The following is a 16,093-nucleotide window of genomic DNA, read 5'->3' on the forward strand; positions in this document are numbered from 1 at the left end:
AAAGCATCCTGCTGTACAATTCTTTTTCTATATATTAAGTGGTATAACATCAAGAAAGTTGATTCTGATAATCAAAGATGTGTACTATAAATCGGAAGTAACATCTAAAAATACAAAAGAAAACACAGCTAAGATGTCAAACATGTAGGTAAATGGAGTAATAAAGAAGTACTCAAGCAAGGCTTGGGCGGAGGCTGGGAGGCGCGGAGGAGAGGGGGCTGCTGCAGCCGTTGGCCTCGCCTTCCCTCTCCTTGCCCAGGCAACCCTGCAGCAGATGATTCTGACCACTCCCCAGAAGACTCTGATCATCCTCACACAGACCTGGGCCTGGCTGACTTGGAGGAAGGCCAGTGTCGGCGTTGGCCCTAGGGGCTGGCGAGTGCCCCTCTCCTCTCGTGAGAACATCTCCCTCCCAGTTCTGAGTTCCTAGGGCCTCGAGGCCAGTGGGCCCAGATCACTAAGCAGAGTATCGCCTCGAGCTCGCATCTGGAGCCCCTGCATGGGCGGGGCCAGTGGGAAGGGCCAGTCCAAACTGCAAAACTGTAACTGGCCATTCCAGGAGACATTTCCATCCAATCAAAAACATTTCATTTACACCAATTAAGTGGCCAAGGTGGGGGAGGGGGACAACGATACACAGAACAGACAGGACAAAATAGAAAGATGGTGGATTTAACCCAACCAAACCAATAATCATATTAAGTATAAAAGTTTAAACACCCCAATTAAAAGGCAGAGAATATCAGGCTAGATTTAGAAAGCAAAACCTGACTCTGCGGCTGCCTTCAAGAAACCCATAAACATAAGAAACCCATTTAAACATAAGGACACAAATGAGGTAAGAGCAAAGTGCTGCCCAAAGATCTATCATTCTAAATTTTAAAAAATAAAATCAGGAGTGTATATATTATCAGAGAAAGTAGACTTCCAAGCAAAGAATATCACCAGTGATAAAAGTTATTTCATAAGATAAAAAGGTCAATAAATGAAAAAGACATAAGAATTCTAAGTATTTATATTAAAGACAGAGCTGTAATACATATGAAACAAAAATTGACAGTGGAAAGGGGAAATAGACTAATCTGCAATTAAGGCAAAGATTATTTTTTCAATAATTGACAGACTAAGTACTCAAAAAATCAGTAAGGATAAAGAGGACTTGAACACCACTATTAATCAACTTGACCTAAGGAACAATTTATAAAACATTCCACTCAGCATCAGCATAATACACATTTTTAAAGTGCACATGGGGTATTTACCAAAACAAACCATACTATGATAAAAAACAAGTTCCAATAAAATGAAAAGGATTCAAATTATATAAGATATGTTCTTTGAGCTGGAGGTGTAGTTCAGGGGAGGCAGAAGGATTTAAAGTTTGAGGCCAGTGTGGGCTGGCGAGACACTGTATTAAAAAAAAACAAGAAGATTTTGTCTTTGATTACAATAAAAGTAGAATCAGTAACAGAAAGTTATCTAGAACTAAAGTCTCTGAATATCTGAAAACTAAATAGCATACTTCCAATTAGTCCAGAGGTCAAAACAGATAGCAAAGGTAAATTAGAAAGTACTTTAAATGAAAATGGGAACACAGCATTTCCAATACATGGGTTGAAGCTAACCCAGTGCTTAGAGGGAAATTTATAGCACTAAAGATTGTCTGTATTAGGAAAAAAACTATGTCTATTCCAAACAGCCACAATTCAATGTACACTTTCAAAATGTAGAAGACACTTAGTTTGATGGGTGCAATACCACATTAAAATCACTTCTTTACCTTCAATAAAGACAAAATACAATGACCATATAATAAAGTCAATACATCTGGAATGACAAGAGATTTGCATGTCTTAATGCATGACAGCAAACTCACCTGTGCGATTAGTAGGCCTTGTTGACTGGGAATCAGGAGAAGTTAAACTTTGCCTCCTTCCTACTTCATCAGAAGGAGAAGTTGGTAATGATGATATTGGAGGAGTCTGCGCACGACGTGTGGGAAGTACAGTAGTGGTTGGATAACTAGAGAACATTTGCCTTTAAGCAATAACAAAGATTAGTGTAAAGATCCAATTAGGCAATAACAGACACATAACAAACTTCTTATAGGAAAATATGCAACCTGGGAAATTAAATAGGTTAGCTATAGTTTAATGGGGGTGTTGAGAGAAAGACTCCTCAGTTTTAAAAATGATTATTCATAAGGTACTTTCATTATGAAAGTAATGAAACCTTATCATTTGCTCATCAAAAAGTCAGGAACATAGTAGGTGAGGAGTATTTTAGGTATTTTAGTATGCATAAAATAAGGACTTTAAAGTTACACAATTTGCAGTTAGATTAAATATAAATTCACTAGCTAATTATGGAAATATTTACAAACTTATAGGAAAGTTATAAAAAGTATCTAGTCACCCAGCATAACTGCAAAACAGTATTTGAATGATATGCCAGCTGTACAGGAGAGAAATAGCCCTCTCAGGCTTAGAAGGTAGACACTGGCTAGAGAATGAAATCCACATTCGTTCAAAAGAACTAGAAGCCTTCTACATATCAGCACCACCATTTATTCAATCAAATAACTGTGGTACAATGGTACATACTCAGGGATCAGTATTTCTCTGATTTTTATCTTATAAAATGATGTTTTTCCAGGTGGAAACAACTGCAGCTCTAATCAATTCCCAGCCAAGAAGAGAAGTGAAGATTAAGAAGAAGGCTGGGGTGTAGTCTACTGGTAGAGTGCTTGCCTAGCAAGCACAAGCCCTAAATTCAATCCCCAGAACTACATTTTTTTAAAAAAATGAAAGAAGCAAAAAAGGAGTCAAAAGGCCTTGTGAATGCTTATGGGGAGCAAGAAGGCATAATTCTACGAAGGAATCCTATGCCTACTCTAGAACCAGCTTGAAAGGTAACATGGTGTCATAGATTCTCTGTGGATGCCTTGAATTCTGCAGTTGCTAGAGGAACTTAAAATGATAGAATGTCCTATCATTCTCTCTTCCCCCTTTCTGAAACAGAAGCACCCTCTACAACTATTACTCAAATGAGACAGCTAAGAAATAGGACATGTATGGGTAGTAGCAGTGGTGATTAGTAGAATTAGTGTGCCTCTTAACAAAACTAGAGTAGTAATTCTCAAAGAATGAGCTGAAGACCTCTGCATAGAATCACTAAGGCAACTTAATCAAAATGCAAACTATGGGCCCCACCAGACCTACCCAATCGGACTTGCTGGGGCATACAGCCCTAGAACTTTCAAGTCTCTTAGGTAATTAATTCTTATGCACACATAAATTCAGAATCACTATAATCAGAGCCACTCTCTAAGATGTTGATCTACACACAGGAATAATAATGATCTGTCAACTAAGGGACGAGGGGAAGGAAAGGAGAAAAAGGGAGACTATTTGGCTTTTCTTATTTCACTTAAGCCAACTTTAAGAGAGTCCGTAACAGTCTCTCCTTAAAGGTCTTATCTCTAAAGTCTGCATTTTTGCATGTATCTGGCAAATTAAAGCAAAAAGAAAGTTAAATAGGTAAACACTATTTAGAATTTACAAATCTATTATAATACAGGGCTGGCTGTGGAAGACATGCCTTTTCAGTTGGAAAGTAGACTTGATCTTATAGCAAAAAAAAAAAGTATACAGGATTGTACTTCAAAGGGAAACAACCCAAGAAGAAAAAATTATTTTCGTGAAGGTGAGTTTTTTTTCTCTGACTCTAATATTCAAAATATAAGTACAGGGCTAGAGATATGGCTCAGAGGTGAAACACTTGCCTGGCATGTGAGAGGCCCTGCATTCAATCTCCAGCATCACACACATACACACACACACACAACCCACTTTCTGAAGAAAAATATACAAATCTTACAGTTCAAGGCCAGACTGACCTCCCCTCCAACCCCCCCAAAAAAAAAATCATAGGGAGAGAGAGTGCTGGAGCACATGTTGAGACATGATTGATTTGATCTGGCCCTACCACTAACTGGCTACGAGACTTTGAGGCAAGTTCTTAAACTTCTGAGGGACGTTTTCAACTTTAGTAAAATGGATTTTACTATATACTCTCAGGTGCCTTCTAGCTCTACATTCAGTTGGGCACACTCTTCATAAGAGAATAATCATGCCTTCAGAACTATAGCAATCGGTTTGGCAAACATTAAAAATCAACTTTTCTACCTGAGAAGACTAAGTGGCATCACTCCTGGGGACTCAGATGCAGGCACTGTTTCTGTGTCAGTGACCGGAGTGGTGGCAGTTGTGGTGTCTTCAAGGGAGCTGCTCATAAAGGAAGTTGTGCTTGAGGCTGATGGGCTAGTGGTAACTGGTGTCTGCGCCTGCTGGGCTTGGTCACTTTCTTCAGCTTGTTGATCAGTATCTATAAGCCAAGATAAAGATTAAGAAAGTAGTAAGAGGGTGGGGGAATGACCTGTAATTCCAGCTACAAGGAAGGCAGAGGTAGGAGAATCATAGTCCAATACTAGACCTGGGCAAAACTGCAAGACACTATCTGAACAATAACTAAAGTAAAAAGGGCTAGGGGCATGATGTAGAATGCTGAGTTCAAACTTCAATACTACTGGGAAAAAAAAGTAGTAAGAATTTGTTTTTCATATAGAAGTAGAAAAAAAGACAGTAGAAATTGAAAATTTTTTGAAACGGTTCCAGGAATGAAGGGGGAAAAAAGAGAATTACTGAGGGAGTGAATTGAACTATGATATATTATAAGAATTTTGGTAAATGTTATAGTGAACCTGCTAGTACAATAATAATAAAAAGATTTAAAAAAAAGCCACAAAACTATCCTTAAAGAAAACCCTGACTAACACAGATGTGGTCACTGAAAACTAAAACATGATTGAAAGATATTAAAGAAAACTTAAATAAATGGATAACATTAGTAAAAAAGAAAAAAAGAAATGGAAAACTTTTAAGCTTAAAAGTTTCTAAATATATTTTCTGAAAGATTTATAACTATATCCTTATAGTCACTATTATGTTCTTTATTTCAAGCTCTATAGACAGTACTGTGACAAGCTCTTATGCATGACTATAATCCCAGATACTTGGGAGGTGAAGGCAGGAGGATCTCAAATTTGAGGACAGCCCAGGCAAAGATAGCATGAGACTCTTATCTCAAAAACAAAATAAAGGAGGTGTAGTTCAAGTGGCAGAGCACCTACTTTGCAAGTTTGTAGCCCTGAGTTTAAACCCCAGTCTCACAAGAAAAAATAATAAAGTAAATAAATAAATAGGCTGAGGACAGGGCTCAAGTGGTGGAGTGCTTGCCTAGAATATGCAAGTCCAGGGCCCTAGGATCAATCCCCAGTATAGAAGAGGGTGAGGGGAGGGGAAGAGAATTACTCAGTTGTTTTGAGAGAAGAGATCTCTCTTACAAAGAAAAAAGGCAGTAACATGGTGGCAGCATACGCCTATAATTCCAGCATTCAGTATTCAGGAGCAAGTTATGTAAGGAGACCCTTTCTCAAAAGCAAACAAAAAGCAAGGTCTCACTTTTGGTTGTAAGATTTGAGAAGTTCTCTAAAGATATCCAATCATTAAAACTGTTTCTGCCTAGCACTTTGGTTTTGATTCCTGTATCCAATCTATAAATAGGCAAAGATAAAGGCATACAAATGCAAGAAGAATGAAAACCTAGACAGAAACTCTGCGCTTTAAAAGGGATAATAAGCCAGTGGCTCAACCTGTATTCCTAGCTACTCAAGAGGCAGCGATCAGGAGGACCATGGTTCAAAGCCAGTCCAGGCAAATAGTTTAGTAGACCCTGTCTCAAAAAAGCCCTGCACAAAAAAGGACTGGTGGAGTGGTTCAAGGTGTAGACTCTGAGTTCAAATCCCAATACCATAAATAAACAAACAAACAAATAAATAAATGGGATAATGACTCAAAAAGGGGGAGGGAGCTAAATTTTTATAACATATTTATATATTTTACCTTATTGGGTAAAGGGATCTACAAATGAGCACAAACTCAACTCAACAGTAGTTGCTACAGAGAGTTAATTCTGTTAAGTTTGCTAAATGGCCACATTCCTTCATAATCAATATGTTCTTCACATGCCTACTTACATGCACATGCACCTCTCCCTGCTTGCATGCTGTCTAAGTTAAACTAGAAGGACAGGAGGAGGGGAACAGGAAAAGAAGGGGATGGGGAAGGAATAGAGGACATGAGTTTCTTGAAGGCAAAGAACTTTGTTTTGTTCACTGCTGCCCCTCTAGAAAAAGTACCTGGCAAATAGTAGCCACTCAATAAACATTTCCAGAATGAATCTTGTTTTTATTCAGAATTTATACTATTCCCAAAACTGAGGATAAAAGAAAGTGGTTTTTCTTTTTCTTTTAAAATTTTTATTTTATTCATATATGCATACAATGTTTGGGTCATTTCTCCCCCCTTCCCCCCCTTTCCCCCTCTGACCCCTCGCTACCCGGCAGAAACTATTTTGCCCTTATCTCTAATTTTGTTGAAGAGAGAGTATAGTAATAATAGGAAGGACCAAGGGTTTTTACTAGTTGAGATAAGGATAGCTATACAGGGAGTTGACTCATTAATTTCCTGTGCATGTGTGTTACCTTCTAAGTTAATTCTTCTTGAACTAACCTTTTCTCTAGTTCCTGGTCCCCTTCTCCTATTGGCCTCAGTTGCTTTAAAGTATCTGCTTTAGTTTCTCTGTGTTGAGGGCAACAAATGCTATCTAGTTTTTTAGGTGTCTTACCTATCCTCATACCTCCCTTGTGTGCTCTCGTTTTATCATGTAATCAAAGTCCAATCCCCTTGTTGTGTTTGCCCTTGATCTAATGTCTGCATATGAGGGAGAACATACGATAGAAAGTGGTTTTTCTTATTACACACAATACATAGTCTATGAAGTAGTAGGTTTTAAAATGTCCTCTAAAATATTTCTAAGAAGTTATGAGACTATTATATATTTTGAATCAGATCAATAAACACTTGAGTAACTTTTGTGGAATGAGTTAAATTTCAGTTTTACAAAATTTAGTGACAATTATCAAGTTCTAATGCTTAGTTTAAAGCAAGTATAAAATAGAAAATTATAAGTAGACATGATTAATAATATGAAAGTTAAAAAAAAAGGACTGTCTACATTACAAAGGAAAAACAATGTGAAAACTGCTTTGGCCAAAAAAAGAAAAAAAAATGTTTTTTAAAAATCACTTTAAAAATGTATCATTTTTGACAGTTATAAATAATTGCATCAGATAACATACCTTGCTTAATTTTGCCCCCAAACTGGTCTTCCAAAAGCCCATGAACCACTAATTTATAAATCATGGCTTGAGCTCGTTCCAGATCAGCTAATCCCAATGCTCTCTTTATGGGCGACCGCATGACTGCTCGCTTCACCATGTGTCGCATCAAGAACTGTAGGGCTGCACGCATCTCCACATCTTCATGAACAACTGGAGAGCTCGCACAGTCTGAGTTGTGGCCATTTTCAGCAAGAACTTTTGGTATCAGCAATAGCTCAGCATATTTACTACAGCCAAGAAGAGCACTAAGTGATTTCATAGCACCGAGGTAGAGATAGGACAGCTGGACGGCCCTTATTTCTGATTGGACTATGTCATGGTTTTTAGAACCGTGTTCATGATTTTTTCTTTTTCCTTCTGTTATTTGGTGTTGGGATTCCACACCTGGCAGCGTTGGATCTAAAGAAAATGAAGCTATTTCATTTTCTGATTTGGAGCTTGTGGTACCCTGACTTTTGGCATCATCAGATGTTATGCTTGTTCGCACATCTAAAGCAGAGTCACTCTCAGGTTTCTGCTCAATGTCCCCCTTCTCCTCAGACTCATGACGGTGTTTCTTTTCATGTCGCTTGATGCTCTGTTTTCCCATGTCTTCATGAATGCCTGTTAGATATGTTAGGTCCAGCAGCACAGAAGCTGTCAGGCCTCGGAATCGCGCCACATCAAACGGCAGTGGTTCACAGGGTTCCAGGTTATACAAAGGAGTATCACTAGGCGACCAAAAAGTTGGGAAGCTTTAATAAAGATCAGAATGACACAGGAAAAAGCAGTGAGGGAAAGACAGGAGGAAGGTACAGAAAATAATGCAGACAAAACAAGATGTATCATGTACATAATACAGAGAATAATTTACACAAACTAGATGTCATTACAGAGAGAAAAATGAGTCTTATGAGAAAATGGGACACGTGATGTTAAATGCAAAAGCAATGAGATGTGCATGTGCTTTCAAATGAGACTATTTACTGTTATATCACGTAAGCCAGCAGACAGCAAACTTTCCATAAATGGCCAGAGAGTAAGTATTTTAGACTTTGTGGGGCACATTGTTTATGTTGCCACCACTCAACCCTGCCATCATAGTGTAAAGGCAGAAACTGAGTGGGGCTATGTAACTTTATTTATAGAAACAGGAGGTGGGCCAGATGTAGTCTGATATAAGCTATTTGGAGTACTTGCAAAATAAATCTAGTTTACTGTGTGGGTAATGCCTCTTTAGAGAACTTACTTCATAGACTTTATTTTCTTAAAAAATTTACCTTGTAGGCTTCAGTTGAAGCTTCTATTTTATAATTTAGGCAAAGATTATAATTTCTTTTCCTGATATTTGGCAAGAAATTCTTGAAGTTTAAGAATGGTATAATTATACAAAATATAATTTAAAAAAACTTCAGCAAACATGTAAAGTTTTGTTGTACTAACATACATCTTGGTTCTATCTTACATTCCTAGTCTCATTTTCCCTTTGCCTCATTTTTCTTGTTTTCATTTATCAATTTACTTATTTTACTATATTGTATACATATTAATAAGGTACCATAAATCTTTTCTAAAACAACACAAAGCACGAAAGAAAAGGAAACACTTTCATGTGACTTTGTAAAACTGTCATTGCTTTCTTTGTTTAGTGAAGGAGGGTAGGGAGGATAGAGTCCATTAATTCCTGAAATTCTATGTAAAGTTTATGTTTGTGTCCACAAACTAAGAGGGTCCACAGCCTTCACTGAATTTTAAAATAGTACTACTTCTATAAAACACTAACAACCACTGTTTTAGACAATGTTCAATTTTATACTAACAATAACTTAGGAGTCACATTAGGAAATATAATAGTTATATAATATCAATAAATCTGTATTTGCAATCATGTAGTCATTCCTTTTGAATGGAGATACCTGACATTTTTCTTTTTAAATATAGTTTCTATTTCAAATTCTATCTGAATGTGAACACACCTAGCTTTAGCTATCCAGCTGTGTCAAACAAATCCAAGTTTTATATTTTTTTCAAAATGTTGTCTCAGAAATATATGCTTTTAAAAAACAGGCAAAGCAACAGTGTTTTAGATTACAGGTAATTCAAAACTTAATTTTAGTTACTCAAATGTTCCCATCCTGTACTCACAGCCCTTCTAACAGAAAATGTAATCAACAGGATTGGCTAGGTGGCTTGTTACTCTTTCAGTATATAATGGAAATGATCAAAAAAGCAGGAAATTGGGGAGTTGCCCAATAATAGAGCAGAACACTTCCCCACCATACACCAGACCCAGGGTTTGATACCTAGCACTCCCCTCCACCCCACCACACACATACACACAAAAAGCAGGAAGCCAAATGAAAAATAAAAAGGATTTCAGTTACACCTAGTTTAAACTAGTGAATTTATCTTCACCAAATAAAATAAAACAAAAACTCTATATTTTATAAACCACTAGTATTTCAAAGAAATACTGCTTTAGGAAATCAACAATTCCAATATCCAGCTACACAGAAACTTTTTTAAAAAGTTAACTAGCAGCTTACCTAAAATACATAATTTCAATCCATGGGCAATGGCCCATTTCAACATTAAATACTTATTTGCTAAAAGTATGACTCAAGAGATCATACCTGATGGTAATTTCTGCTTCATCCCATTGGACCTTGGCAGAAGTGCTGCCCTCTTTGACCACTCCCAGCAGCGTGGCATGGCGTCCAGTTTGCTTGTGAACACACCGACCTCCAACTCTAAGACCAGCATCAACTCCTCCTATCACTGCCAGCACAGGCCACACCTCTATGCAAAGAGTCCTCAGCTGTGGTTCTGAGAGGTCAGCAAGGCCATGCCTATTATGTTTACCTTTCTCATCCTCTTTGTTCTCCCTTTCCTCTCTCATTTCATTTTCTTCTCGGCTCTGAACTGAGCGGCTTTTCTTCAGCTTCTGACCTGACTCTTTAATACATATCTTAATTTTATGCAGCCTTTCCATCATTTTTTTGTTAATGCAGTAAGTCCAACGGTCTGTTCGGTGAAGGATACGGAGAAGCTGGATAGTGGCCTCAGCCAGCACTGCTGCTACTGGGCTACAAATGGGATCTCCTGGAAGTAAGTCTCGTGGTGTGCCACGCATCTGCATATCACAAATTTTCACCTACATAAAAGAGGGTGGAACATGTGTGATATTAACAGGTTTCCTTAACTAGCAGGTATCCCATCCTAGCAAATGATATCTCATGATGAATTAGTATTTTGTCTGCTAATGCATGTATATTATAACATATGGCCCCTACAAGAAGTGAGGAAATTTTTATAGACTCAAGTAACTAGCAGTATAGTTTTCTAGAATATTCATCATTTAAACCCATGAGTTCCAGAGCTGTTAGAAACACTCAAAAGATGGATATAAACCAAAGTGCACGTGACCAACTCAAGTTAGACACACACACACACAATAAGAAAAGTCTGGAGGATACAATAGCTCTAGCAAGATTGGGAAGATCACAATTTAAGATCAGCCTGGGCAAAAAGTTAGCAAGATTCCACCTCAACCAATAGAAGTTGGGTGTAGTGGTGTGTGCCTGTCACCTCAGCTACTCAGGAAGAGTAAATAGGATTGTGATCCAGGTCATAAATATGAGGCCTTTTCAAAGAATAACTAGAGAAAAAGGACTGGAGATGTGGCTTAAGTGTTAAAGCACCTACCTAGCAGCCCTGAGTTCAAACCCCAGTATCACCAAGGAAAAAAAAAAAAAACTCTAGAAAAAATAATGAACCCTGGAATTATCTTGTATTGTTCAAGAGGCACAATGGTAAAATTCTAGATTGACACAACTGGGACAGTCTCAGCTTGGACATATATGGCAAATAGAAGTTAAGAGAGGAGCAAGACAGGTTCAAATCTTAATTCTGCCTAGTCTTGGGAAAACTAATCTAAGTTTTAGCTTTTTCATGTGAAAAAAAATGGTACCAGTAATAGTATGTGTCTCCTACAGTTATTTAAAAAATTAAATGAAACTATGCACTTAAAGTGGTTATAGTATAGAGTCAGGTACAATGTAAATGTTTTCAAATAAAAAGTTAACTACTATTAGTATTATTTTTCTCAGAGATTCTGAAATTTATCAGAAAAGCCTTCTAAGTAGAATAAATGGTTAGTCTAAGGCTAGATTAATTTCTCCAAGGTTGACAGATGCTGGAAAGCACCAGGCCACTATTCTAAGCAGAACATGCCAGAACCTATTTTGGGCTATAAGGATATCATCAGGGCAAGGGATAATATCAGACACTGGGCAGCCTAAACTTCAGTTTCTAAAAGTATCTAACCTTCTGGAAGAATGAATTATATAGGTCAGGCACTTTTTAATGGTGGAAATGGCTCATTATATTTATAAACTCCATCTGATGCTGACAAATATTAATTAAAAAGCAAATATCCTTTATGCTTAAGTATAAAGGTTTAAAGTTTCATTACCTTTTCACCTGGGTTGCTACTATAGAACATTACACATGGGTACAACTCTGCTGCATCCACATCTTCAAAAGCTAATTTGGGTTCCTAGAATGTGGCCGAGGTGAAGAAAAAAAAGAAACCAAAGATTTTTAAAAATTGATAATATCCCAGGAATGGGAAGAGGAAGAATAAAAGAGAATGATAGAGGGGGTAAATTCAACTATAATATAGTATAAGAGCTTTTGTAAATGTCACAATATACTCCCAGTACAATAATAAAATGATTAAAGAGACAACAAAGATAAATATAAAAATAAATAAAATTGATAGTATCTAACCACACTAAAATTCACAGCCCTTATGAGACAGAACAAAAGTTATAAATCTTAGCTAACCTGTTAACCAAGTAAATTCCACATACATGATTCTAATTTTTTCAGAAATATTTAAAAAATCTTACTGGGACTTTTAGCACCTTTCTGTTGATAGTTTGGTACTGATAAAATATTATAAGAGCAAAAAAGTATTTAAAAAAGAGTAAGAAACTAGGTAATTTATAAACTGAATAGCTAGCAATTGAGTAACTGAATTGAGTATATATTTGGGGAAAAAAAATGCAATGCTTATGAATGTGTTTTAGTACCTCTCCATTTTTCCCAAAGGAAATGGTCCTGGCTTCCATGTCTAATACACAGGTAATGAAATCTCCTTGAGTAAAGCTGGACAACGTTAGAGTCTGTTCTCCATTGTGATAGAGGTTACCACTGTAGGCCCTATAGAGCCACATATCTGAGGTAGTGCGGTGGTTAAAGTCATGTACTGGCCAGCGAGAAACTCCAACACATGTGCCTTCATTACCTCTGTTTTCCTTTACGATGTAGAACTAAAATAAAAGTCATAATGTCCATTAATACTAAAATCCAAAATCTGTTTCGATGCCATTAACAGCCCAATACTGGAAAATATGTTTATAAATAACATGTTAAATTTCTTTATTTATGTATGCTAAGTTTCTTTTCATCCTAAGTGGAAATTACATAAAAATGAAATGATTTTATCAGTTTATAAAGATTTTACAACAAATTCTTTATTTTATAGAACATTTAGAATAACCACTAAGTACTTATAACATTTAGAATAAGCAATTTTATACTCAGTCAAGTCATTCAGAACATTCCAGATCATTAAAATTATCTAGGAAGAAGAAACACACAGGATTATTTTATTGTAGCAGTAATATATACTACTACAATTAGTATAAGATAAAAATGACCTCTGAGGTTTCTAATTTATGAGAAGTATCTAAAGCTGGTCAGTAAAAAAGCGCAATGTTTTCAGAACAGTAGTAATAGTGGTAGTAATAATAACAATATAGTGGTAGTAATAACAATAACTAACATTACTCAAAAGCCAGTGTACATTCATTCACTTTGTGTTCAGGTAGTATACAAGTGTTCACATGAATTATTTTTCCAAAGCCTTAAAAACAACTCCATTAGACAGGTACTACTGTTGCCCCCAATTTACAAAGGAGGAAACTAAGGGCCAGAGAAAAGTAAATAAAATAATTTTAGCTTAAAGCTTCATTATGAAGCTAAGGAAGTATGTCTAGTCCAGAAAATTATTAATGGAAAACTTCAATTCCTAACATATGCATATTTTTAAAACTACTTTCTTGTGTATACTTCTATTCAGAAAAGAATTAACATAACAGGTCTGACACTTATTTTTACAAAGGTATGCTAGCAACACTGACCCTTGGCTAGTATCTGCGAATTCGACTGGTAAACAGTTTCTTACACCAAGAGAAAACATTTCCTAAGTGATAAAGGAAAAATATGGTTTATGCTCACACCTTCTGAGAGCCTGGATTTTGACTTATGTGAGGAAAAAGGGTAACTAGATGACTAACCCCCAGTAAAAATCTTGGACTCTGAGTCTCTAATGGGCTTCCCTAGAAATATCATATACAAAGTTGCTTGCTGCATTTTTGTTGCTGGAGAAACTGTGCTCATAGGAGGGAGAGAACATAAAGAAGCCTGCACATGAACTCTTCCATATGTCAGCTCTGTCTTTATTATCTAACTACATATCCTTACTGTATCATTATAATAAATCTGTCATGAGTACAACTTCAAGCCAAGTCTTATGAGTCCTCCTTGTGAATCTCTGAATGTGAGGGTGGTCTTGGGGACCAACTGACAGATGAGAGGGACCTTCCTCTCCCTGAGGCAGTAGGGAAGGAGTTAAGCATTATTAGAGCACTGTTAAATAATTTTAAAATCACTATTAATGTTAATAGGTAAGCCTTTAGTGTAAGAATCCCTTTTAATGTTTATTTTTCCTTTAATAAGCTAATACATAAGCAGCTGGAGCAATGTGACTCCCTAATTGATGGCTGGTAGACCCCTCCCTGGTGCTTTAAGCAAAGGACTTGCTGCCAAAGCACAACTCCAGCTCCAGAAGTCGCTATCCCAGTCACAACCATTTCAAACAGCTTGGATGGACATTTTGCCATCATAAGCCACCATGATCTATAGATGATTCTGCAGCCATTTTTACCCAGGCCAAGGTGGTATCACTTCCTCTAGGGTCCAGCAAAAAGGCTATGACTGATGCAATCTGCATGAAGGACTGTGTTATGATCAGTACCAACACACTCCTTCATTTCCCCAAGGGCCTGCTGTGACTAGTGCAAACTTTTGCCACACTGCCTTTCTGGCTACATAAGCAGACTGTTTGGTTCACTTTTTAAGTCAGCCTGGAGATACCTCCTGTGCTTCTCCCTAGTGTTCAACATTAGGCTCAATAAAAGGCTTCTCTTGAATGGTCTTTTCTTGACTATTTTTTATCTTTATCATTAGTAGAATGAGCTGAATTGGTAACATGAAGAGAAGCCAGTGGAAGCAGCAACAGAAGGGTAGCAGCAGTGAAGGGGGCAGTAGTGACTGAAGCAGTAACAGCAACAAGAGGGCAGCTGAATTGAGTAGCTGTACCAGAAACAATGTGGAGTAGAGGCAATGGAGACAAGGGATATGAAAAGCTGACAAAAAATTGTGAGCACTGGTCACTGGAAGAGTTCCAAGCCTTAAGGGCCAAAGGTCTCAATCATCCTAGCCCTAAAAGCTGTAACACTAGGCATTATTAAGAGTTGAGGGTACCAACACTCTAGGCCCAAGAGCTGTAACACCTGTTGCTGTAGGGCTCAGGTTACTGGCATCCAAGGCCTGTTTGGGAATTGTAATACTAGCTGGCCCCACCTACTACAGCTTGCTACTGGGTGTTGTTGCTCACTTCTGCTGGAAGCTAAAGATTACAATAGGTACCAAGTGCAAGGGCTGTTGGCAGTAAAAGCCAAGACCAGGGCTGATGGAATGGCTTAAGCTGGAGGGCCTGCCTAGCAAAGTATGAAGCCCTAAGTTCAAACCCCAGTACCATCAAAAAAAAAAAAAGAAGCCAAGGTAATTAGCCTTCAACAGGCTGAAGCAATGGGCCCCTAACTCTCAGGGTTTGGAGATATAAGCCTCTGAGTCTGCCAGTCCAGCCCCTAGGCCTTGGCACTCAAGGGCCTGGGAATGCCAGAAGTAGAAGAGGTATTCTTCATCTTCCTGTGATTCCTATCCAGGTAAAGCAAAATGACTCCAGACAACTGACTGGTAACACCATGACAGAGTGGTGGCAGCAATGAGATTCACTAAAACAACTCTGATTCATTATAATACAGTTACAGCATTATTTGGGAAAAAGAAAGAGAAAGGAGTGGGAAAAGAAAAAACTCTAGTGTCTGGGTGGCTAAGGAGTTACGTGTGGTATGATGTAGCAGGTGTGTTGCTATCAGATGTGAGAGGGAAAAGTCACCTGTGGGATTCAACAATGATAGCTATAACCACAAGACACTTGGTTCACTAGATTCCAGGGCACTTTTGGTCTTACTAGCTAAAGTTAGGAAAAAAAGAGCAGCTCAGGTGAATTTGTGTTGTTCTCTCTTCCAAGTGGGAAAAAAAAAGGACCCAAATATTCCTACAAGTGGGCTGTAGAGAGACCAAAGAATAAAATTAGCTTGAACATAATAATATAATAAAAATTATATTGTATATAACATGATATATATATATATACATATATATATATGTATATATATAGAGAATAAAAATTAGATCCCCCCCTTCAGTGGGAGGGGAAAGGACTCAAAAATCCCTGAAAATAAGCTTTGAGTAGACCAAAATTGTTAGAAGTGTGTGTGTCTCTCTTTCCTAAGTAAGTGGTAACTTTAAATCAGTTCCCAGGGCTGGAGCAAAGTTTTAGACTACAGAAAGAAAGAAAAGAAACAATCTAGCTTTTTTCTTTAGTCTCTTGCA

General features: G+C 37.4%; 1 protein-coding gene across 14 annotated transcripts in view; it reads right to left on the bottom strand.

Annotated features, from left to right (window-relative positions):
- The window catches only part of Herc1 (HECT and RLD domain containing E3 ubiquitin protein ligase family member 1), a 218,121-nt gene that overhangs the window by 56,765 nt on the left and 145,263 nt on the right, over nt 1–16,093 (bottom strand). For 13 of the 14 annotated variants that reach the window (XR_012445504.1, XM_074066147.1, XM_074066154.1 and 10 more), the window contains 6 exons: nt 12,379–12,618; nt 11,757–11,840; nt 9,916–10,436; nt 7,262–8,037; nt 4,188–4,386; nt 1,877–2,037 (listed from right to left, as the gene is read on the bottom strand). Coding sequence is in view for 13 of the 14 variants with exons in the window: in XM_074066147.1 (XP_073922248.1) it covers nt 1,877–2,037; nt 4,188–4,386; nt 7,262–8,037; nt 9,916–10,436; nt 11,757–11,840; nt 12,379–12,618 (1,981 nt within the window). In the remaining variant the exon portion in view is untranslated. The remainder of the gene's footprint in view (nt 1–1,876; nt 2,038–4,187; nt 4,387–7,261; nt 8,038–9,915; nt 10,437–11,756; nt 11,841–12,378; nt 12,619–16,093) is intronic. The other variant, XM_074066151.1, reaches the window with a different exon arrangement.

Source organism: Castor canadensis, chromosome 2 (assembly GCF_047511655.1).
Source record: "Castor canadensis chromosome 2, mCasCan1.hap1v2, whole genome shotgun sequence".
NCBI lineage: Eukaryota > Metazoa > Chordata > Mammalia > Rodentia > Castoridae > Castor > Castor canadensis.